This window comes from Oncorhynchus clarkii, chromosome 2, assembly GCF_045791955.1.
Source record: "Oncorhynchus clarkii lewisi isolate Uvic-CL-2024 chromosome 2, UVic_Ocla_1.0, whole genome shotgun sequence".
NCBI classification, from domain to species: Eukaryota; Metazoa; Chordata; class Actinopteri; order Salmoniformes; family Salmonidae; genus Oncorhynchus; species Oncorhynchus clarkii.
This window is the reverse complement of record NC_092148.1, coordinates 66,330,435-66,354,849: the sequence shown is the minus strand read 5'-3', so window position 1 is coordinate 66,354,849 and position 24,415 is coordinate 66,330,435. Positions and strand designations below refer to the sequence as shown.

General features: G+C 40.0%; 2 protein-coding genes and 1 non-coding gene across 4 annotated transcripts in view; 1 reads left to right on the top strand and 2 right to left on the bottom strand.

Moving 5' to 3' along the window:
• Positions 1-173: 173 nt before the first annotated feature.
• trnah-gug (transfer RNA histidin (anticodon GUG)) lies at positions 174-245 on the bottom strand. Its single transcript has one exon. It is a non-coding gene; the product is annotated as a tRNA-His (tRNA).
• Positions 246-815: 570 nt separating this feature from the next.
• Positions 816-19,774, bottom strand: LOC139372275 (MALT paracaspase 3). Of its 2 annotated transcripts, none has more exons than XM_071112032.1 (15): positions 19,399-19,774; positions 13,077-13,166; positions 12,828-12,952; positions 12,579-12,717; positions 12,270-12,445; positions 11,966-12,062; positions 11,210-11,251; positions 9,471-9,674; positions 7,653-7,830; positions 7,433-7,507; positions 7,216-7,343; positions 3,929-4,078; positions 2,902-3,056; positions 1,718-1,840; positions 816-1,565 (listed from the first exon to the last, which is right to left on the bottom strand). In XM_071112032.1, the coding sequence occupies exons 2-15, from the start codon at positions 13,093-13,095 to the stop codon at positions 1,233-1,235; spliced, it is 1,944 nt and encodes a 647-aa protein (XP_070968133.1). In that variant the 5' UTR covers positions 13,096-13,166; positions 19,399-19,774; the 3' UTR covers positions 816-1,232. The 2 variants fall into 2 exon arrangements, with proteins under 2 accessions (XP_070968133.1, XP_070968131.1); XM_071112030.1 differs by lacking the exon at positions 19,399-19,774 and adding an exon at positions 14,024-14,152.
• Positions 14,439-24,415, top strand: part of LOC139372265 (alpha-kinase 3a) — a 24,753-nt gene continuing 14,776 nt past the window's right edge. Inside the window, exons 1-5 of the mRNA XM_071112026.1 lie at positions 14,439-15,149; positions 15,509-15,788; positions 16,692-16,813; positions 19,421-19,538; positions 19,693-21,103. Coding sequence (XP_070968127.1) covers positions 15,649-15,788; positions 16,692-16,813; positions 19,421-19,538; positions 19,693-21,103 — 1,791 coding nt within the window. The 5' untranslated portion in view covers positions 14,439-15,149; positions 15,509-15,648. The remainder of the gene's footprint in view (positions 15,150-15,508; positions 15,789-16,691; positions 16,814-19,420; positions 19,539-19,692; positions 21,104-24,415) is intronic.

Genomic DNA, 24,415 nt, shown 5'->3' with positions numbered 1-24,415 from the left:
ACACATTTCATATGAATGTACAGCCGACTTCATAGGTTCGCTGTGTTCGGAAAATTGCTTCGACAAGCAATGACTGAACGAGGATAACTTATAAAACATTTTGCATCTTTAAAAAAAAGATTCACACAATCCAGAAAAAATTCTACCCTTTTGCCGTGACATTGTGTTCGCAATGCCGTGACCCGGATTCGAACCGGGGTTGCTGCGGCCACAACGCAGAGTACTAACCACTATACGATCACGGCGAGCTACCAGGGCTTGTATAACGAATGGAGATATTAGGTTTATAACCCAGTATGCAACGGCATAAATTGACGAAATTGTAGCTAGTGAGCTAGCTAGATTACTTTTTCTTTATGAGGTTATGATAGTATTTTCTGCATTTTATAGACCTTTCAAATGTCGAATGCTATGTGTAGTAAACTATCCAGAGACAATTGAATCTGAAAATGTGACACCATGTTTAAAAACTATTTGAATCTGTTTATTTAGCTATGTATTTTTGTTTGGTACATTTCAGTCATAAATGTTTAGGATTCTTCTTATTTTTAGCTTATATCCTATTGTTCCTCATCTGCTCATCATGTCTGCTTTATATGACGTTTAATTGTAGCTAACCTTTCTTGACTTTTGTCTTTTGCCTGAATTATTGTATTTTTTTTCTTTTCAGTTCATGGAAATTGTATTGAATTGTAGGATTGTTGTTAATACGGTTAACATAGGCTATATATTAATAAATATATTAAAGTAGTTAAAATATAAAACCACAAATTGTGTTAATCATAAATTAATCTTGAATAATACAGTCCTAAAAATGGTATTTCATTCATTTTAATAGTTACATACAGGTACATAAGAGCTGAAATGTGTATCATTATTGTTATTATTCACAAGCATGTAGAAAAGTCAGCTTTTTTCATACTGTGATCATTTAATAATAAATATTGCTTGGGTATCATGCTGAGAACTAAAAACCGAATAGTGCTTTAAGAGAGGAACATAATCCAGGAGATAATCTCCTCAAACTCACATGCCACATGTATACACACTGACACACACACCTCATAACCATCATTAAACTGATGAAATGTAGCCTAACCAGAGAAATAGAATGTATCATGCTGATTTAATTATGTACATTGCTTTAAGCCTAAACAGCAAATATCCTATTGACTACACTAGTCACTACTACTACTAAACTATCCTTTTTCCAAAGACGTGGAGAGCGGAAATCAGAAGGTAAAGTCTTGAGGCTCAGTCTCATCATTCTCCTCTGGTTCGTTGCTCCTTGCTGTAGGGACTTTGGCAGCACACTCTGCCTTCCTGGTGAAGGGGCGACCTGGCTGTCCCAGTGTTTGACGTGGGGGCTGCTTGCTGTGTGAAACGTGGCCCATACTCTGGGAAGGGGCACCTTCTTGTCTCTGGGTCACCAATGCTTGCTGTCCCCTGTACTGATCACAGGATGCTACCAAAGGTTTTCCTATGTCTAGCTGTTTGCTCTCTTGCAGCCGCAGCTTGCTGCCCGTGTGGGTATAGTGTAGGTCCACCTTTATCACCAAGGATCCCTTTGGAACAGAGAGAAAAAAACAGAATATAGATTTTTATTCATACTTTTAGTTAACCAATGAATAAATGATAGATTGCAAAATGTAAACCTTTCTACCATATTATTGAATACTTTCACATTTAAATATGAGGACGCAGAAAGTAAGCATACCTGGAGCTTTTGAAGGCCACAAAGTCTGAGGCTACAGTCAGGGTTTTCAGCAACCAAGTTGTTTAGCAAGAGAGAGTCCATTTCACCTGACCTGCCAGGACTAGAGAAGATATCCTCCATTGCCTAGACAGAGGTTGGGAATAAAATACATCAGGCAACTACAACAAAACCTGTCACACCCACTTATTATTATTATACACATTATACATGGAGTGGCAGGTAGCCTAGTGGTTAGAGCGTTGGGCCAGTAACTGAAAGGTTGCTGGAATAAATCCCCGAGCTGACAAGGTAAAAATCTGTCGTTCTGCCCTTGAACAAGGCAGTTAACCCACTGTTCCCTGGTAGACTGTCATTGTAAGTAAGAACTTGTTATTAACTGACTTGCCTAGTTAAATAAAGGTTACACATACATGGTATTATGGTTTTGTGTACAGGGAAAATAATGCATTGAACCACTAGGTGTCAGTATGCTCCAAGGAGTTATCACGCCACAGAAGCAAACACTTGATAAGCGGTTGTGCACCAATTTCCTGCTCTTGTTTCTCACTTCGGCCATTTATTACAGCTAGGAACTCTATATATGGGCCAACATTCTTGTAAATAGGAAACATCATTCAATGACTGTGTAATGCTGTCGTGAAAGCCAAGAGGGCATACACTGCATAAGGCAGAACTATGCCAATAAGTGTGCTGTGCATAAGATATACCCTAGAATGGGGAGGGGATGATGCTGCGCTCTTGACAACCTTTGTACATGCATGTTCTCTACATATAAAACATAGTTTTATGAGCAATAAACATTCAAAATTGCAAAGAGTTATCCCGTGTCAGGTTCAGATAAATATCTATACGACAATTTTAGCCTTGAGAGCTGTGACCACAAACTTAAATAGTTCAGACACCATTTGCAGAAACAACTCTTAGAACCTTCTCTCAAACATATTTTCTTAACATTCTGTTTTCAGTTTTGTTGTGAGTGTAGCCTACAGATGGATACAATTATGCATACATTTCTAGGGTCTCACAAGGAGTTATAAAGTCCTTTCAATCAAATATTTATCTGCAGTGTCATGTGAAGTTATGCAACTAAATCAAAATTCTGATTAGTGGGTGTTTGTTCACCACACCCTGCCCTTTACATGATGTGGCAGGTATCAACAAGTAAGCGTGAAGAGGTGACTCACAGGTGTGCTCCTCAGAGTAACAGTGCAGTCCTGGGTCCTGGGGCCAGTAGTTTTCACTGTGCCGAAGGCAACCATGACGTTAGAGAACAAGGCTGAGAAGCTGACCTCCACCTCAACTCCACAGGGGAAAAGAAGCAGCTTCTGACGTGGTAGCTCTGTGTGGGATGATATCACATGGAAAGGCAGTTTTAAGATACAAATCCTATGTCAGAAAGCATCTGACATAGAATGTTATCTCTTATTCGTATCCGTATTTTTTAAAACTGCACTGTCGGTTAGGGGCTCGAAAGTAAGCATTTCACTGTAAGGTTGTTGTTGTATTCGGAGCATGTGACTAATACATTTTTATTAGATTTAATTTTATCTCTAGGAGACAGACTACATAAGAGAATTAACCAGGCATGTTATCAGAAAATTTTATTTTATCAGATGTTACCTTGTCCTTGAAAAAGGTTACAGTAGGAGTTTGTTCTTCAAAATCTGAGGCCAAAATATACATAGGGATTTTCAAGAACTTCAGTGATGACAACATTCTAATTGAATAAATAATACACGATAAGCAAGTTCCTAGGTGACAGGGGAACAACAAAAGTATATTCCCTTCTGTTATGTATACAACTGATATACCGTGAGTGAAATGAGCTTATAGTTGACTTTAAATATACAAATAAGTTCGCTGTCTGTTATCACCACAAATAAACTGTCAATTATTGAATGGTGGTGTGATGGTCATGACTCATGCTAAACCACACTGTTTTTAACAGCCACATCCATATCACATGCAGAACTGGAGGGGGTGTAGGGAGGAGGGAACATATTGCTATTCCTCTTTCTTGATAAGACTAGTTTAGGGCAAGAAAATTACATTACAGTATTTCAGAGAAAATCACACACCATACCATTGCTAATGCATCTAAAATAAGAACAGCACTTGACATACACACAATAATTTATCAATAGTGTCTTTAGATTACCCTTTATTGTGAAAAAGGGTCTGGATTGCGGATATTGTGGTGTAAAAACTTACCGTTGGCTTGTCTCCAGCAGGCATCTCTCAGACGTAGCTCCCCAGTGTGGCCGGTGGTCCTGACCGGATCTGTAAGGGAGCGAGGCTCCTTCAGCGTGTGTTTGATCTCCACCGCCTGCTTCCCTGTGACCAGAGGGTCTCTGCCTAGATCTGAGGAACAGGGTAAATGTTAAAGGTTAGCCTATGCTGCCAAGGTAACAGCTGTTCTTAAGGAAGGTTCAATAGTAGGACTGAAATGAAAATAATAATACTATTTGACTGATGTAAAGGCTCTGAAATTATAAACATGTGGATAATAAGAGTGAAATGTTTAGATGACAGACATGTATAAGGCATTGTGGGCCAGATGTGACATTTTTTACATTTTAAATGTAACCTTAATTTACTCGGCAAGTCAGCTAAGAAAAAAATATGATTTACAATGAGGGCCTACGGGGACAACTGAAAAGGGACAACTGATACACTGAAACCCTATTCAGGGCCGTGGATACAGGCTTACTCTTAGCCTTGCAGAGGATATGGCTTTAGTACATATTTTAAGCAAGCTGTCTTCGCTATGTTTCCATTAGAGTTGAGTGAACAGCAGTTCATCATCAACTATTTTTCCATTAATAAATAACTCGAAGACAGAAATAGATCATAATTCTTCAAATGAGGTTCTGGGAACATGGTCTCATGATCTGTCACTTCAGTGAATATTATTTCCTAGACATGAATTAGCAAAGGTTGTTTAAGGTCTAAAATACGATTCTGATAAATGCAACAGTTAGACAACGTATTCCCACGCATAATAGAGAGACGAGATCATACACAAATGTAAGCAATGTTTGAAATTATTATGTTTTAGTCAAATTTTATATCTGTTTGGGCTTCTTGAGGTCAATTTGCAGTCTACAAATTATTTGTAATTATGTTCCGTCCCCCCGACCATGAGCTCAAGAGACAAATCGGCCACACGGCTGAATCTAGTTGATGATCCCTGCAGTACAAAACGTCACCTTTTATTCAAGGGTATTTTCATACATATCTGTTTTATTGTGTAGAAATTAATGCACTTTATGTATCTAGTCCCCCCGTAACTATTTGAACAAATTCACTTAGAAAATTAAATTAAGTCAAACGTTTAGTATTTGGTTACATATTCCTAGCACGTATTGACTACCTCAAGCTTGTGACTCTACAAACTTGTTGGCTGCATTTAGTTTGTTTTGGTTGTGTTTTGGATTATGTTGTGCCCAATAGAAATTAATGGTAAATAATGTATTGGAGTCACTTTTATTGTGGAGTCACTTTTCATATTTTCTATATGAATGTAGATGCTACCATGATTACTGATATCCATGAATGAATGAAAGTTACAGATGCACAAAGATCACGCCCTCAAAACATGCTAACTTACCATTACCAATAACAGGAGAGGTTAGCAATTTTTGGGGGTATGATATTTATTTCTCTGTAACGATCTAACTCATAATTTTTCACGATTCATTCATGATTACACTTCCAGAAATGTAGCTGTAAACCTGAAATAAAATGTATTGTGTCACATTTGTTAGCTTCTGTGCCAAGGTCCGACCGTTACAGCCACTGGCAATTCATCAGTCAACCAAAGCAGTACTTTACCACCACCTCCTTGGATGGGTTGTGTTAAGTTATGCAGGATCACTGGAGCTGGAGCTGATTGACCACAGGAGAGCAGTGTAGGGGGGTACACACACGCCAGAGCAGCTGTCTTTAACTCTACTGCTCTCAGGTTTCCTGCTGTGCTCCAACCAACAGTGTGAATTTCCAGAGAATGAGGTCACATGCTAATGCAGCTCTGTCCCACAAAGTCATGTTACCAGAGACCCATCAAACATGTTACAGGTTTTCAAGCATTTCGCTACACCCACAATAACATCTGCTAAACATGTATTTATGTATGTGACCAATAAAATGTTAATTTAATTAAGATTTTGGTTTTTCCAATTACGTTTTGAGGTTGAACTTTAGCACGTATAGATCGTAGGGGGCGCTGAGTGGTGTCACCTCATTACTCAGTATGTGTTACACCTGTTCTGGTTTCCGTCTCGTTAGTGGGAAGGTGTTTCACCTGTGCTGGCCCAGGTGCTATTCACGAGTGGCTGGCCCAGTGCTCCAATTGTCTTGAGAGATGTGGAGGGTCAACACCTTTAGTTGGTGTGTTTATAGAAAAGCGTTCCTTTGTCTGATTTTGTTTTGCGACAACTTTTTGGTTTGATTCCTGTCTTTAAGTTTGGTGTGGGTCTTTCTTTTGTTTGCCTCTTGGGCAAATGTATTGTGCACTCATGGTGGGTGTCTTTTAGGTTCCAGTTGTTGCAGTTGTTGTTGCTAGTCAACTTTCAGTGGACAACCCCATGTCTTTCAGAACCCCTCATAAAAGTAACCCCTCAGTAACTCTTTGTTAGTTTCCCCTTTGAGTGACACTTTGATTTCGTGCTGGGGAATGAAACAAACAAAACAAGCAGCCCTCCAAGCGCCGCCCACTGCTACCTGCTGAACCAGTGGGAGTAGTTAGTGATGGAGAAACATTAAAGGCCCAGTGCAGTCAAAAATGTGATTTACCTGTGTTTTATATTTATTTCCACACTGAGGTTGGAATAATACTGTGAAAATTATGATAATGTCCTTTTAGTGTAAGAGCTGTTTGAAAAGACCGCCTGAAATTTCATCCTGTGTTGGTGGGATGGAGTTTTGGCCTGCCTGGTTACATCACCAGGTGGTAAATTAGTTAATAGACCAATAAAGAGTTCCAAACCTCTCTCAGACAACTCCCAGATAGTCCAAGCTAAATTCTTGCTTAAGAAATTCAACTTTGCTAAGAATTTTTTGTTCTTTTTTTAAATCATTTAATTAAAAACAATCACAGTAAGGAAATTAATTGTTAACTAGAAATTATTTGAGATTGAGATAAAAACAGCTGCATTGAACCTTTAGGATGTGAAAATGTCTGTGCTCCATCTAACAACAACTTCCACACTGACCCTGTTTACAGACACTATTATGCATCTCATATAGAGGAGCTATAGAACCCAGAGTCACCTAAGAAGACAAAGTCATTAGCAGGGAATTTAGTCTTTCTTGGGTAATATCTAGTATTTTTTGGTCAAAAGAAATACAGGGGTTTCCCATATGAGTCATGGATTGGTGTTAACAGTATGTCAAAACATCCATCCTGAAATTCCAAAGTCACACAGACTGAGGGAAGTACTATATGCAAAGCCACCGTCATACTATAAGAACAAAGCCTATCATACAATAACACTGACCCTCAGAGACCTGCTCCAGGACGTGAGTGACCTTCTCCGGCTGCAGAATGTGCTTGTTCAGGTACTTGGTGAAGATCCCAGTGCTCTTCCCTCCGTCCTGCACCTCATACGCTTCTGCATCTTCACATCTTTTAAGGCAGCAGGAGGTCATTTAGATGTCAGGTCATGATTGAACACTCATAAAATAAGTTGTTACATACACACAAAAAATACATACGTGGCATATCCATACACTGTGTTTCCCATGGGTACCAAGGGCCTGATTTCAGAAGCTATGCAATCTTGGTTGTACCTTAAAATACAAATATACAACTTAACACGAATATACAACTTAACACCTGTTTTAGTCCTTCCACAATCCTAATACTGTTTGTACAAAAGTTGGACAAGATGTAGCGCCACAAACAGTAACATGAGGTGTCCATCAGGAGGCCTACCATGTTCTGCAGGTGTCTAGTAAGACCACACTCAATGCAGTCCGTCTCTCCTGCATCATGCGCATGACCCTCTGTACACAGACACAGTTCTCTGGACGGTAGGGCTGTGGAGCGTCTATGGCCACCAGGTAGTTCCTCCCTGAACGTTCGTACCCATGACCAGCATAGTAGAACAGGGCTGTAGGGGATAGAATAATGTTACAGGTATTTTTTTAATGTATTTCAGTGATACACCAAAATTACTATTTAGAGTTAGTTACCATTGATCACATTTACTTCATCAGATGAACACAGGAAAGACAAGTCTCTCATAGGTGTAAAATAGTACATTCAGAGCACAAGAAGAGTACACTGAGTGTACAAAACATTATGAACACCTGCTCCATGACATAGGCTGACCAGGTGAATCCTATGATCCCTTATCGATGTCACTTGTTAATCAGTGTAGATGAAGCTTTGAGTCACTTGAGACATGGATTGTGAATGGGCAAGAAAAAAATATTTAAGTGCCTTTGAGCAGGGTATGGTAGTAGGTGCAAGGTGCATGGTATACAGTCTGTCAAGAACTGCAACGTTGCTGGGTTTTTCATGCTCAACAGTTTCCTGTGTGTATCAAGAATGGTCCACCACCCAAAGGACATCGAGCCAACCAACTTGTCACAACTGTGGGAAGCATTGGAGTCAACACGGGCCAGCATCCCTGTGGAACGCTTTCGACACCTTGTAGAATCCATACCCCGACAAATTGAGGATATTCTGAGCGCAAAAGGATGTGCAACCCAATATTAGGAAGGTGTTCCTAATGTTTTGTACACTCAGTGTATACTCCCGTTCAGAGCGAGGTAGAGATAAGGAAGAAGAAAGGGTGAAACTGCACATGAAAAAGGTCAGGGGTTTTCAGAGCAATTAAAGTAGGACGTAGTAGAGCCGCAGTAGCTACATGTTTCATACTCTTTATGCATCTGTCAAACAAGGCTCCATGTTTTAGCCGGTTTCATTTTATCAAAGATATACTGTGTAGAATATCACACAACACTGACCCTATCCTTTATCAACAAGCCATTATGTTGCTTGCTTTCTAGGTATTATGTCCAGCGGAAACAGGTCAACTGTGCAGGTCCTAAAAGCTCATAGAAAGCCAGGTTGATACTTTTGAGATTGTTTTTTAGTTTCACATTAAGCTGACCTCGTTTTCTATAACAGCCAACAACACACACACGGACTATTAGATGAGGCAGAAAGTTATACATTCTTAAAAATGCTTACATACCAAATAAAATGTAATGTGTATGGCTCAGTGCCTGTAATAACAGTGCGAACGTTTATTTATTTGACTAAAATATAAAAGGGAGATAAGCTGACAGTTTGCTGGGTTGCTAAAAGCCCTTTACAGGCGCTAAATAATTCTGTAAAGTAGAAGTATCACAGGACTTTAGAAACGGCTATACATAGCAAGGCTTTTCACACCAAACACTACAGACCCATGCTTCTCCTTTCCAACTCTTATCTGCCTTCTAAACCACACTCACACCAAGCTACTAATAAGATCTCAAAACAGCAGCATAGAATTATGAACTGTGACCTCAACAAGTTCAACGGAAAAGAGTAGAATAAGTTCAAAGGGAACTTAACCAGACTACGAAGTCTAATTTCCACTTAACATATACTTTTAAAAAATACATTTACACCTATTTATCTGAGATGGGGAATAGTATTACTCTCATCGTTAGCTTTTTAGAGTCTCTGAAAAAAACTCAATTCAAAATAAATTTTCCATTGTATTGTTACCACCAGAATACTGTACAGTGTTAAACTCACCATACACGCCCCTGTCAAGCAGAAGAATGAACTTGTCAATGGCTGCCAGCATCTCCTCCCTGGTGAGGTCCAGAAGAGACACCACTCTGAAGCCCAGCTGCTGCAGCAGGTTGGCCAGCTCATGGACATCCATAGTGGGGGCCATCAGGTCCGGGTGGTGGGAGTAGTTGAGGTTACCAATAAGCAGGGCCACTTTGTCAGTCGCTGAACGGAAAGACCATAGTGGAATTAGTAATTGGGGTTAATTTACCGTACAACAAGAACAGCTAATTAAACTGTAGAAACATGAAACTGTATGCAGTACCAGTCAAAAGTTTGGACACACCTACTCATTCCAGGGTTTTCTTTATTTTGACTATTTTCTACATTGTAGAATAATAGTGAACAGATCAAAACTATGAAATAACACATATAGAATCATGTAGGCTGCTTTTCCTTCAATCTACAGTTCAACTCATCCCAAACCATCTCAAATGGGTTGAGGTCAGGTGATTGTGGAGGCCAGGTCATCTGATGCAGCACTCCATCACTCTCTTTCTTGGTCAAATAGCCCTTACACAGCCTGGAGGTGTGTTGGGTCATTGTCCTGTTGAAAAATAAATGATAGTCCCACTAAGCGCAAAGCAGATAGAATGGCGTATTGCTGCAGAATGCTGTGGTTGCCATGCTGGTTAAGTGTGCCTTGAATTCTAAATAAGCCACTGACAGCGTCACCAGCAAAGCACCATCACACCTCCTCCTCCATGCTTCACAGTGGGAACCACACATGCAGAGATTATCCGTTCACCTACTCTGCGTCTCACAAAGACATGGCGGTTGGAACCAAAAATCTCAAATTGGGACTCATCAGACCAAACAACAGATTTTCACCGGTCTAATGTCCATTGCTCATGTTTCTTGGCCCAAGCAAGTCTCTTCTTATTATTGGTGTCCTTTAGTAGTGGTTTCTTTGCAGCAATTCGACCATGAAGGTCTGATTCACGCAGTCTCCTCTGAACAGTTGATGTTGAGATGACCCTGTTACTTAAAGTCTGTGAAGCATTTATTTGGGCAGCAATTTCTGAGGCTGGTAACGCTAATGAACTTGTCCTCTGCAGCAGAGGTAACTCTGGGTCTTCCTTTCCTGTGGCGGTCCACATGAGAGCCAGTTTCATCATAGTGCTAGATGGAAGAAACTTTCAAAGTTCTTGACATTATCCAGATTGACTGATCTTCATGTCTTAAAGTAATGATGCACTTTCATTTCTCTTTGGTTATTTGAGCTGTTCTTGTCATAATATAGTCTTTGTATTTTACCAAATAGTGCTATCTTTTGTATACCTGCCCTACATTGTCACAACACAACTGATTGGCTCAAACGCATTAAGGAGGAAGAAATTCACCTGTTAAATTAAATGCATTCCAGGTGACTACCTCATGAAGCTGGTTGAGCGAATGCCAAGAGTGTGCAAAGCTGTCATCAAGGCAAAGGGTAGCAACTTTAACACTTTTTTGTTACTGCATGTTTCCATATATGTTATTTCATAGTTTTGATGTCTTCACTATTCTACAATGTAGAAAATAGTAAAATAAAGAAAAACCCTGGAATGAGTAGTATGCGTGTCAACTTTTGACTGGTGCTGTATATCCGAAAATACTGCTACAACAGTCCCCCTCTTCAATGAGGAAATGCTCAAACTGCATTCTAAAAATTACAAATACTTTATTTACACTAATACTTTATTTACACCGAGCCATACCTGTGAGTTTTGGAGCTGTGACTTTGAGTTGATTAGATGGCTCTGAACAAAATCGAAAAAAGAAAGAAAAACAAAGGTTGAAATCAGTGCATAACTTCACACATCACACTTCAATCTGTCAATCAAACACAACAAACAAGATCAAAAGCAATATGAGTGTGTTAAAGGCCTCCGTTTTACTTCAGACTGGTTGAGTCAAAATGTAGAAAACACATTCAAATGCAAAAGGGGAACCTACATCCAAAGCCTAGTTTCATTTCAAGTCATTTAGATGTTGTCTATACAACCCTGCCCACTGTTGAGAGCCTGACAACTTCCTACCATTTCTGTCTAACAAAGGGAAAGTACCTTAAATCCTCAGCAGAATGGAAAGACCCACTTGATAGTTTTGTACAAAGGTACTGGGAGACATGTGCAGAAATCGAAATATTCACAGCTATAGCTCATTGAAAAGTGTGGAATTACTTTACAGTGAATTATGTGGTAGACTTCATCAGGGAAAATAGAAAATGCTAATAGTAAAGCTCATGCCACTGAACAAATAACTGTTGTTATTGTTTTGTCATGTGATACTATGAAGGACTTTTGGGTTTCATATTCACTATATCTATATATAATTAAAGAGACACATTCACAAAAGGTAGACTCCATAATTTTACAACATCATTCACAGTGGGGTGACTTCCTACAAACAACAACATTCCTTCCTAATTATTTGCAAAGATGCCCTTCGAGCTCTATCATATTTATATTTACCTATATCAACATCAGCTGGCTCTGTCCATCTTTCTTCTTCAACATTGGACACAGAGCAGAGATATGTTCCTCTATCGTCTGCCTCTGCATTATGTATCTACAAGGGACACAAACACATTCCCATTAATGTTTGGCTCTACTCATGCACATAAGACTATTCTAGAAAACAAACCTTATGTTAAATATTAACCAAGTTCTTCTAAATTGCAATGTTTACATAGGACTGCTGAAGCAGCCAGATCAAATGTCAAGACAGAGTAAATACGATGACCTCAGTGCAGGGGTAATTAAACACTGGAGTTACCTGCAATGTGTTAGTGGTTTTGCCCAGCAGAGGATGTCCATTTCTGTACCACTGGTAGTGTGGGATGGGAATGCCAAAGGCAGAGCAGCTGAGGGTGAGTCTCTGCCCCTGTCTGACAGTCTGGGGTGCAGGGTGTACAGCGATATGGAGCTCCCCTCGCCAGGCTACTGGGAGACCTAAAGAAATCAAAAATGCAATATTAATACATTCTATGCAAAATAGTTCTCTGCATTGATCAAATAAGTTTAAACATCTGCATTGCAAACATATTATCTTATAACTAGTAACTAATATAGACTATTCATATACCTGGTTTAGCAATGTCCGGGACCTTTACTTTGACCCATTCACTGAACACACAGTTGCAGAACTGGTCATTCACTCTGCAAATGTAGAGCTGAGACCTCTGGGCTGTGACAGTCAGATCTGCTCTGGTTGCACCAAATACCTAAAAAAAAACATTAGCCATTTCATTGGTTATACACTGTGTTACTCTATAAATTGACAACATAATACAGTGTCAGACAAGAATGACAAAAATCCTCCACAACCACATACCTCCTCTTCATCAGATTTGAACCACTGGTAGTTCAGGATACCTGTCCCCTCTGCTCTCACACTCAGATTCACCTGATAGTTCAGTGGTACACTCACAGAAACAGGATGCTGCACAATGACAAGGTCTGAAAATGGAAAGTGATAACATTATATTACAGAATTGTTATTAAAAAATAATGTTATGTCAGTGTACTTATCAAAGATCACAGAACATAGTTGATTTGCAAAATAAATTGGGGAAATTCACACCTCTGATCATGTTTTTCATTACTTCAGTGTGGAATAGGAGCTTCTAAACCTCAAGTATAGTTGGTTCTGGTCATTCCTGCACTGTGCTGCCTGTAAGATGTGAAAAAAATACAAAATATGGGCATCAGACTGGGTATCAACCAACACAAATCAAGATGCAGCCAAAAATCACAGGAACACGTGGAGATGATGTCTGACAAGGGCCATGACTATGTTTGTGGACACAATGGAACAAATGTGCATTGGCAAGTATGACTAGCAGATTTCTCCCCACTTCCCACTTTACAACTGTACATGTGACAATCACGTAAGACAATTCATCTATTGCCAGAGAAATAGACTGTAGGCTAGCATCTTTACAACACAATCTGTGCTGGCTGGCCAAATCTGGACAGTTGTCCATCATCATCTTCCTAAAAATTGCTTATTACAGAGTAGTAACAAGTATATGCTACTATCAATATGCTGTACAGTTCTACAGTTTAATGACTGTAAAATTAGACCTGAACAATGTCCTCTACTAGTCAACAGCTCAAAATTGTGACTGTTAGTTATATGGTATACTACTTGACCAATAAGAATGTCCTGAAGCACACATTAGTAGCCTATAAACGTAGGTGAATCACCACCACACATTCCTGTCTGCACACTCATCCCATAATGTCCTGTGTTGTTTCAGCAAGAAGGCACATTAATATGTTTTACAATTATTCGTGTTTGATAATATATTATTGTCATAGAAAAAAAATCACTAGGCCTATGTTAATTGTTGTAATTGTGAGAGGTATTCTTACATTAAATTAAATATAGAAGTCTTTGGTAAACACGAAGGGGAACAATCAGAAAAAACACGCAAATAGTATGATTATAGAAAAAGTGATCCAACACATTTCTATGGCTAGAGAGGGTTATTGTGTAGGCTACCTGTATCAATGTTTTGTACATACCTGAACTGCGACCAAACACCATGTAAATGCCACACTGTAAGAGCATTCATTCGACTGCCTCAAACAAACTACAGTCGAGAATTTAACTAATCGAGAATCCTCAAAACTTTATCTCAATAAAAAAAAATAAAAGGACATCCTTTTTTCCCGGAACAATGATACCCGCCCTTTACCGTAGTATATGTAGTATATGAGCCCTATCATATAAAATATCTTATGAAATGCAATACTAACGCAATTAAATTAGGGAAATAGTTATCCACAACGAGATCAACAGTCACACGTGGACAACAATAACATAGCACAGACATCTAAAATGTTGATTCATTTTGATTTAACTTTTGAAGTCTCTCAAAATGCTCAACAATGCTCCAGCCTTCTCACTTTTGAAATAAATAGGCTTATTACGTTATATGAAACGTATTTCGGTTTTATGAAATTACTCTTGTGCTTATTAGTTTAAATTGGGATTGAATTAAATAGCAATACAGTTGTATTTTATGTAATGCCCCACTTTGCTGGTAGTCCTCTGTGCTTAGTGTGTAAAGGTAACCTAAGCAGGCAATGGAAAATTAAGCAATGTGATCAGATGGATGAATTTACAACCCACATTCTCAAGGGTGTTTTGGAAGAACTCTTTAGTGGTAGGCAGTATCAAATGGGGGCCGCCCCTGGGTAAGAACCAAGCACACTGACAAAAAGTATCTCTGGATGCACAACATATTAGTGTTTTGCAACAAGTCTGCCACCAACACAGTGTCCCACCGAAATATGAGTCTATACTCACTGTTGTCAACATGTTAAGAGGTTGTATGTTTAACATGACCTTGCTTGGTCAACTATGATAGTGTATAATGGTCTGATATCTCTTGTGATATTTATTTGACATACTTTCTTCCAATTTGAAATATATAGATTTTTCCTCAGACATTACCTTTAGCCTTCTCTTGTTGAATATATGTCTGAAGGCTAGCTTGGGAAAATGTGATGTGCACTTGCGGCTATTTGTAGGCCTGCTATAAATAGTGTCCTGATGGCACCACAAGCACGCCTATGATTGACAATTGCATTCAGAGTTTTGCTGCTGGGAATCAGGCTCCAAAGGACACTGAAAAGCCTATAAATGGTAAGTTCACAATATTATACACTTTTCTTTCAATCAAGAAGTGTTTGAGTTCAATGTTCACCTATGAATTGTAAAATAATGTCTAAGGATTATGTTTGACTCCTAAAAACCTTTGTAGAGCCTGATAGCAGTTCCTATTTATAACATTCTCCATTGCAACTGCTTAACTTGGTCAAAGGAAAGCAGTTACCCACTGTCTAAATTATATTTTAGTTCAATAATTGTTACATTGCTTGAGAAAGGTGCATACATGTTATTTTTTCTTCAAGGATCTATTTGAGTTGTTGAAAGGTTTCCCAAAGACTAATCTAGATCACATTTTTACAGTATTCACAGCTGTTTTCTCTTTTCTTTTCCAGCAACTCTTACATCGGTAAGACACTGCAACTTGAAACTGGGACTTTGATCCATGCCAAGCTGAGCAATTTTTACTCAAGGACCAGTCTTCTGTAGTAGACACTTTTCCTTTATATTTGTGGGAATATCTGTTGAGTGGACAATGACTTCCAGAAGACCACTGACCCGTTCTTACTCTGGCAATGGGAGGACCGGCGGCAGCTACAATGAGGAGGAGGTCAGCTCTTCGAATGGCCGCTTGGAGAGCTGCAACTACCTCTCCAATGTCAGGCCCGGAAACAGGTAGATGACCTCTTCTTCCTTGTTTCATTACGACTCTAGGCGTTTCAGTGTGACTCTGTCCACCACACACATTCATTAGATACTTTGGCCATGTCAACATATCTGTGGAGCCTTTTCTAGTCCAAAATGCAAATGTTACATGGCAAGTAATAACCATGCAACAGTATTTCAGTATTCTAAGGAAAAGCACAGCTCTTAGAATACCGGTAAGTATTCTTCATTTGTAGCCTACTTTATAAATACAAATGAGTCCCATGTAAAATAATCTAAGACACAAAACCACCAATATGACTGATGAGATGCCTTTATTCGCCTCCTCTATGAATAGCTACTCAAGGTATTCTCAAATCAGGTCATCGAGGTAATGCATTCTTTCTAACATTTTAACCACCCTTACCGGTTACACCCAAGATTGAAATCTACACCTGTTTTTAACGATGCTGTAAGCGAATATGTTAAATTGACTTCTTTGATGTTATTGGACATCAACGTTGATATACAATTTAATTCATACAAAGTTATATGTATATTTTCAACAACGTTATAGGCACTGTTTCCATGTCACTTTCTCAACTGCTAAGAAATGTAAAATATTTGAGAGAGCAATCTCAATCTTCCTTCACAATCAGTAATGATCATGAACTGCCTTCTTCCCCTCCCTGGAATAAACAACACACTGTGCAACGATGTCTATTCGACGTCTATTCCACATTGTGTCAGCGTAATTTTGTAAAAATGACGTGAAAACAACATTGATTCAACCACTATGTGCCCAGTGGGAAGTGAAGAATGAATAATGGTTGGCTAAAAGATCCTTGAAATATTGGCTTTCTCATTGGAAAGTACTTCAGCACATGCCCTGAAGAACAGACACTCAAGCTAAAGCACCCTTTCTGTCTCCAGGAGTACATTGTTCGGTGTGATGGCTCAGCTGACTGAGGACACCCAGCCTGTATTTGAGACCACCTTAAAATCCAAGGCCGTGTCAGAGAACTGTAATGTGAAGCTGACATGTGTGGTTACAGGTAGGCCTACACTAAACAACCTCCCTCAGAGTTGACCTATTTACTTCCATTTGTGTATGTGTGTTTGAATGCTTTAGATAGTTATGAGTAGGCGATGGTATTAGTCATTCTGTGGTTAGTTTGAAATCAAAGCAGAGAAACAAACCTACTTCTGAACAGCGATGCAAACATTAATTGAGAAGGGTAATGCAGATATAAACGTCAATTGAAGACAATGAAAAGAGAAAAGTTACTTTAAAATGCTTATGACTGCTTATTCTTATGTTTTCTTCATTAGCTTATTCATTAATGTGAAAATAAAATAAAACTGTTAAAAAGTAAAGGCAGCTGAGACTAAATTAGCAATGGCATAATGTTGGCGCAGAGAGGCAAGACATAAATAGGATTAAAAATCTAAGCAGGTTTTGCTATTTCCTTCCCCCCGGCATCTGAGTTGGCCCCTTCTCAACCACAGCAGCAGAACTTGTGGCCTTGAACACTGCCATGACGCAGCAGTCTGAAATAGGCCTTTGTTCTTGATACAATTTCCTTTCAAAGCTTTCTGTTCCTTTTGTTTTATTGCTGATTAATTAATTCATAAGATGCTTGAAAAAAAACAGCTAATGGCTACTGTGTTCATACTTCAATGGTAACCTAATCTTAATGAGAGATAAACATGAAACTATATCTAATAAAAAAATAGTTTTTGGGAGATTTTAACCAGGTTATTATTTTGCACTGTATGCCTGTGGTGTACAGGCGAAGTCGGAAGTTTACATACACTTAGTTTGGAGTCATTAAAACTTGTTTTTCAACCACTCCACAAATGACTTGATAACAAACTATAGTTTTGGCAAGTCGGTTAGGACATCTACTTTGTGCATGTGTGGCCGATGTGAAATGGCTAGCTAGTTAGCGGGGTGTGCGCTAATAGTGTTTCAGTCGGTGACGTCACTCGCTCTGAGACCTAGAAGTAGTTGTTCCCCTTGCTCTGCAAGGGCCGTGGCTAATGTGGCGCGATGGGTAACGATGCTTTGTGAGTGACTGTGGTTGATGTGTGCAGAGGGTCCCTGGTTCGAGGCGAGGAGAGGGACAGAAGCTATACTGTTACATATGACACAAGTAATTTTTCCAACAACTGTTTACAGACAGATTATTTCACTTATAACTCACTGTATCATAATTCCCGTGGGTCAGAAGTTTACATACACTAAGTTGACTGTGCCTTTAAACAGCTTCTGAAAATGATGTCATGGCTTTAGAAGCTTCTGAGACTAATTTATTTAATTTGAGTCAATTGGAGGTGTATCTGTGGTTGTATTTCAAGGCCTACCTTCAAACTCAGTGCCTCATTGCTTGACATCAAGGGAAAATAAAAAGAAGTCAGCCAAGACCTCAGAAAATTAATTGTAGACCTCCACAAGTCTGGTTCATCCTTTGGAGCAATTTCCAAATGCCTGAAGGTACCACGTTCATCTGTACAACCAATAGTACGCATGTATGGAACCACGCAGCCGTCATACCTCTCAGGAAGGAGACGCGTTCTGTCTCCTAGAGATTAACGTACTTTGGTGTGAAAAGTGCAAATCAATCCCAGAACAACAGCAAAGGACCTTGTGAAGATGCTGGAGGAAACAGGTACAAAGGTATCTCTATCCACAGTAAAACGAGTCCTATATCGACATAACCTGAAAGGCCGCTCAGCAAGGAAGAAGCCACTGCTCCAAAACCGGCATCAAAAAGCCAGACTACGGTTTGCAACTGCACATGGGGACAAAGATCATACTTTTTGGAGAAGTATCCTCTGGTCTGATGAAACAAAAATAGAACTGTTTGGCCATAATGACCATTGTTATGTTTGGAGGAAAAAGGGGGAGGCTTGCAAGCCGAAGAACACCATCCCAACCATGAAGCACGGATTGGCAGAATCATGTTGTGGGGGTGCTTTGCTGCAGGAGGGACTGGTGAACTTCACAAATAGATGGCATCACGAGGGAGGAAAATGTTGTGGATATATTGAAGCAACATCTCAAGACATCAGTCAGGAAGTTGAAGCTTGGTCTCAAATGGGTCTTTCAAATGGACAATGACCCCAAGAAAACTTCCAAAATGGTGGTAAAATGGCTTAAGGACAACAAAGTCAAGGTATTGGAGTGGCCATCACAAAGCCCTGACCTCAATCCTATAGAAAATGAGTGGGCAGAACTGAAAAAGCCTGTGCGAGCAAGGATGCCTACAAACCTGACTCAGTTGCACCGGCTCTGTCAGGAGGAATGGGCCAAAATTCACCCAACTTATTGTGGGAAGCTTGTGTAAGGCTACCCGAAACGTTTGACCCAAGTTAAACACTTTAAAGGCAATGCTACCAAATACTAATTGAGAGTATGTAAACTTCTGACCCACTGGGAATGTGATGAAAGAAATAAAAGCTGAAATATATAATTCTCTCTACTATTATTCTGATATTTCACATTCTTAAAATAAAGTGGTGATCCTAACTGACCTAAGACAGGGAATTTTTACTAGGATTAAATGTCAGGAATTGTGAAAAACTGAGATTAAATGTATTTGGCTTAGGTGTATGTAAACTTCCGACTTCAACTTACCATCTCCATGTGATGTCCACAGGAAACCCAGCCCCAGAACTGACGTGGTACAGAGACGACATGGAGTTGGACCGATACTGCGGTCTTCCAAAATATGAAATTGGCCGCAATGGAAAAACACACACACTCCAAATTTACAAGTATGTAAGGCAATGAGAATACCATACACAATTTACACCAGATAATAAATGTCACGAAATTCAACAATTGCAATTTGGGTTTAGAAGATGTGTATTCTTGTGCTCAATGGTGCCTGCACTGTTCCCAAAATGATTTGAGTCTCTCTCTTTCCAGCTGCACAGTGGATGATGCAGCCATCTATCAGGCTTCAGCCAGGAACAGCAAAGGCATTGTCTCCTGCTCTGGGGTTCTGGAGGTGGGCACCATGAGCGAGTTCAAGATCCACCAGAGGTTTTTTGGCAAGCTGAAAGAGAAGGCAGAGAACAAGAAGAGGGAGTTGGAAGAGAGCAGGAGAAGGGGAAATGAGAATGTCCAGAAGGATCCTCAGGAACAGAAGCCTCTCCAGAACAGCCCGATCGCCCCTCAGAGGAAGCGCCGGACCCCAAGTGCCCTCTCTTCACCACCGAATGGGGAGGAGAACACAGTCAGCCAGGGGGCAGTGGCTGTAGAACCTAATGGGGCCAGTGCTGAAGTCAGTGAACCGGCCCCAGTGACGACTACAGAGAATGGGAGCAAGACTCCCAACAATGACTTTGACAATGTGGAGATTGTCACCACCAAGCCCCCAACCACAGAAATATTTGCCAAAAAAAAGATGAAGATCTCAAATGGTATAGATTCTGGGGTTGTCAGCAGTAACAGTAGTCATACAGGACCGGGCACCAGTGAAAATGCATATGATGGAGGAATAAGTTTGGCTCAATTTCTGTCAGAGACCCTTCATTCACAGACTGCTGAAGAAAATAAGATCCCTGCACAAGTGGAGGAAACTGTGGCAATGGAGGCAATGGATACTACTACTACAGATCCTAAAACAAATGCAGAAAAACAGAAAGAAAGAGAGGAGAAGGGGAGAGAGAGGGCAGAAAGAGGAAGGGCGGAGAGAGAGAGGATGCTTGGAGAAGAACAGGAAAGAGAGAAAATGTCAATTGAGAGAGCAAGAGAGGCAGAGCAGTTGCAAAGGACAACAGGACATAACAACACTGCCTCAGAGGTCAGAATGGAGGCTAAGACGCATGTCCATAAGGAGGGAGATCCTCAAGATTACCACCACATTCAGGAAACACTTTCCAATGTGCTCCACTCAGTCAAATACTTTTTCTTTGGTAAGAGTAAGAAGGATCATGCTTCTTCTGATCATCATGTGAAAGGTCAGGAGAAGGACAGAGGTCATCCAGTTGCCCCAACACAGCCGTACCCTAGCCCTCCCCATCCACAGGAGCCAGATGGTCACCCAGAGGTGTATAAAACCCCCACAGAGGAGACAGTGCCCATGGCGGTAGTAGCACCAAAAACTAACGTACCACACAAGCAGCTAGCGTCATTTGAGAGGTTGAACCCAGCTGAACACAAGCATGGATTTACTGTTTCACACTCAGAAGAACCCCCGACAGCTCCCAGAAGAGCACCAGAGAGTGTGCCTGATTCACTGGAGCATGTTGAGCAGAAGGAGGTATGTCTGGAGGTGATGATCAGCAGCAGTACAGAGACAGTGCCCACATCTGGCCCTCCAGCCCTCAGTGAGGTAAGTACCTTGTTGCTTCTGAGATCATCTTGACCGCTCAGTCTCAGTCTCACACTGCAGTAGGCCGGGTTATTTATAGAGTGTACATTTGTGCAACAAGACTTGAATCTAACCACACCAGGCCAACAGCCAAAACTGTACAAATGATTAAGCCACAGCAAATAGACAGATAATGTCCAGAGTCCAGACTACGGAGAACATGGTGAATACAGATGAATGGTATCAGAGACTATGGGTTTGTTAGTTGTTCTGTGTTTGTAGGCACCACCTACTCTCTGGAGCAGACAGAACGCACTAGCCCATTTAGGAAACTATCCGCAACAGTCATCCAGGCTCTGTTACACCATCTAGACTGTTGAGAGTGTAAGTTTCAGTGCATTATTATCACTCGAGAGCTACACCTCGCACAATGTTGGGAGGGAAACAAGGAACTTGCCTACATGAACATGTCAACTTGTATAAAATAATGAGACTGTTGGGGGAGTCTGCTCTTGACTAATACAAATAATTCTCATAGAGATTGGATGAGGTTATGAAATAAATGTGTCTTTACAAAAACTTTAAATTGCACTGATGAAACAAATGTTGTAATTCTCTGTGCACTCTTTCCCACTGGGCTTTAATGGTAATCCACTTGTCAAAATTGGACCGATATGCCAAAGATGGCTGAGCGTGTAGACACAGGGTATCAGGGTCTTGTGGTCTCTGAGGCAGGCCCTGGTATGAGAGTAGGACCTCTTCACATTGGACACATTGGACACATAAAACTCTGTCTCTTCTGTAATGGAGGAAGCCTCTCCAAACGTAGAGTGACTGGGCACTGGTGCTTCTATCTCCCTGTCAAACTCGCAGGGTTGTATTAGCTTTCGTTTGCATGTACTGAAGAAAATAAGATAAGCCTACCATTATGTTGTGATCATGAAATAGGATTACATTTCAACAATGAGCTCTGCTGGATGATGTAATGGTTGTTTGATTGTAATCCTGCCCACATGATTTACTGGCACTGTTCAGTTCCATGTTATACTGTAGACTATGTAACAGTATGGCTCATCATGGATTAACTTCACTGGCAAACAGATATGCTTTTATTTCATGGATTTACTTCCCTTCTAGTTGAAATGCTGAAAGATTGTGTCAGTAATGCAACTAGAATCCACATCTCGCTTAATGCCAGTGACACATGATGACACAGATTCTTTTAGTCCCCTATGGTGCTAATTTCATTAACCTCCAAGTCTTCTGTCCAGTGTGTTTGTATTGGATTAGAAGAGCATGTGCAGTAAGGGGAGCTGCTCTCCACTCTTAACACACACTTACACCTGGCAAGCAGTGGTTTTGTTAACAGGTTTCTCCATAATGTGGAACTGCAACTCCCCTTTTCTGTTGTGGCGAGTTAATGTTAGATGTTGGAGCAAATCAGTTGGAGGAACTCATAACATTCGACAGAACTTGTGCTTGCGCACAAGAGTGAAACTTCAGTGAAATAAAGAGGCCTAGTTCTTGCCAGAGCTCCATCTTTAGATGGAACGTGACACCAGTTCCTCTCCATTAACCACAACTTCTATTTTATGGGCTCTCCTGTTCAAACATGTTGTCATAGAACTTCACGTGGCTTGTTTCTGTCAGGAGCACATGAAAGTGATTTATCATTAATGAAAAAAAATGACCTAAGACAAAAGTCAGGGGAAGTTGTAGATAGGACTGACATAGATTCCTCAAAATTATAAATGTTATTATTCAGTGTAAACTACATACTGCTCTTCAAACAAACCTGTAATACAGGAAAAAGAAGATCGCATTAAAATATAATTTTTTAATTGTCTGAAACATTTGTTTGAATTAAGATGGAAATTGCTTTTGCCTCAAGCATTGTTACTTTTATTAGGTTCAGTTTTTCAAAACAGGAAATATGTTGACACAAATATAATTTATGACTTTTAAAGTTAAAGTCACGTAGGTGTTGTCACTATTTCCCCAAAGACAACTGAATTTCCTGAGCATGTGCTGGGCAACAGTAAATTACTTTGAGCACGAGTCACTTGAGCTGGGATCAGTTTATGGTCCCTTGCCAACAGACAGGCACTCATTCATTCAGCTCACTAGCTCATTGTGTAAATAACACACCTGTTAAAGGACTGGGGAAATCCCCAATTTCAACACAACCGGTCCCTTCTCAGGATACTTTAACCTGCCTGACAGGTAAACACCTCAATTATCATAACACAATGGTCTCCCTTCAAATACATCACTGCAAAATAGAACAGCATGAAACAGAACAAAGTATAAGAATGCTTGAATTTATTGCATCTTTGTATCATCAAATCATATGATTATTTTGTTGATTATACTGCCATGTTTAATATAGTAGCAGTAGTTTGATTACAGGTTGTTTCCTTGTATGGAAAAAAGTGGAGCTGTTTAGCTTATCATGTGTAGACAAAGCTGTCAGTTTTGAAAAACTCTTTGTATTTGCCAAATCTTGGCTTCAACTAACCTCTAGCCTACTCAATATGGTAAGGGCTAGTTCATTGAAAACTGAAAGGTTGTTAAAAAAATTATATATTGTCCGTGGTCAAACAACACTACGTAAACGTCTGCTGATACAACATGTTCACAAAGGTTTTACAGTTCACGTATGATGAAAACTCTGATACTGTATAGGGATCTTTAGATGTTCTGGCTTTATCTTATATCAGTGGTCATCTTTAAAAGCTAATCTATGATAATGGCACCAGAGGGAATGGCTGCCGTTCTACGGGCTCCTAACCAACTGTGCTATTTTGTTAGTTTTTTCGCATTGTTTGTAACTTATTATGTACATAAAGTTGCTGCTACTGTCTCTTATGACCGAAAAGAGCTTCTGGACATCAGAACAGTGACTACTCACCTCGAACTGGACATAGATTTTTTCTTTAACGAGTCCAATGCAAAGGATATACTGCTTTCCGGAGAACAGGTCCACATCCCATCATTCGCGTGAAGAAAAGGCGGAGATACCGAGGGAGAAGGTTTGTTGCCTTGTTAGGATTCGTAGGCGAGTGAGTAAATCGGCATACCATTGGTTCTATTGGCCAACGTGCAATCAATGGAAAACAAACTCGATGATCTACGGTCGAGAATATCCTACCAACGGGACATCAAAAACTGTAATGTCTTATGATTCACCGAGTTGTGGCTGAACGATGACACGGATAACATAGAGCTGGCTGGTTTAACATGTCTAATGTTAAAGAAGTCTCAAAATATTGCTCACCTGAGGTAGAGTACCTCATGATAAGCTGTAGACCACACTATCTACCGAGAGAGTTC

Excerpts from the sequence above, each read along its gene's own strand:
- LOC139372275 (XM_071112032.1), bottom strand. Across the intron at positions 9,675-11,209 it reads CACAGCTCCAAAACTCACAG|CGACTGACAAAGTGGCCCTG; the intron begins GTATGGCTCGGT and ends CTTTCCGTTCAG. Across the intron at positions 3,057-3,928 it reads CTGCTGGAGACAAGCCAACG|AGCTACCACGTCAGAAGCTG; the intron begins GTAAGTTTTTAC and ends CATCCCACACAG.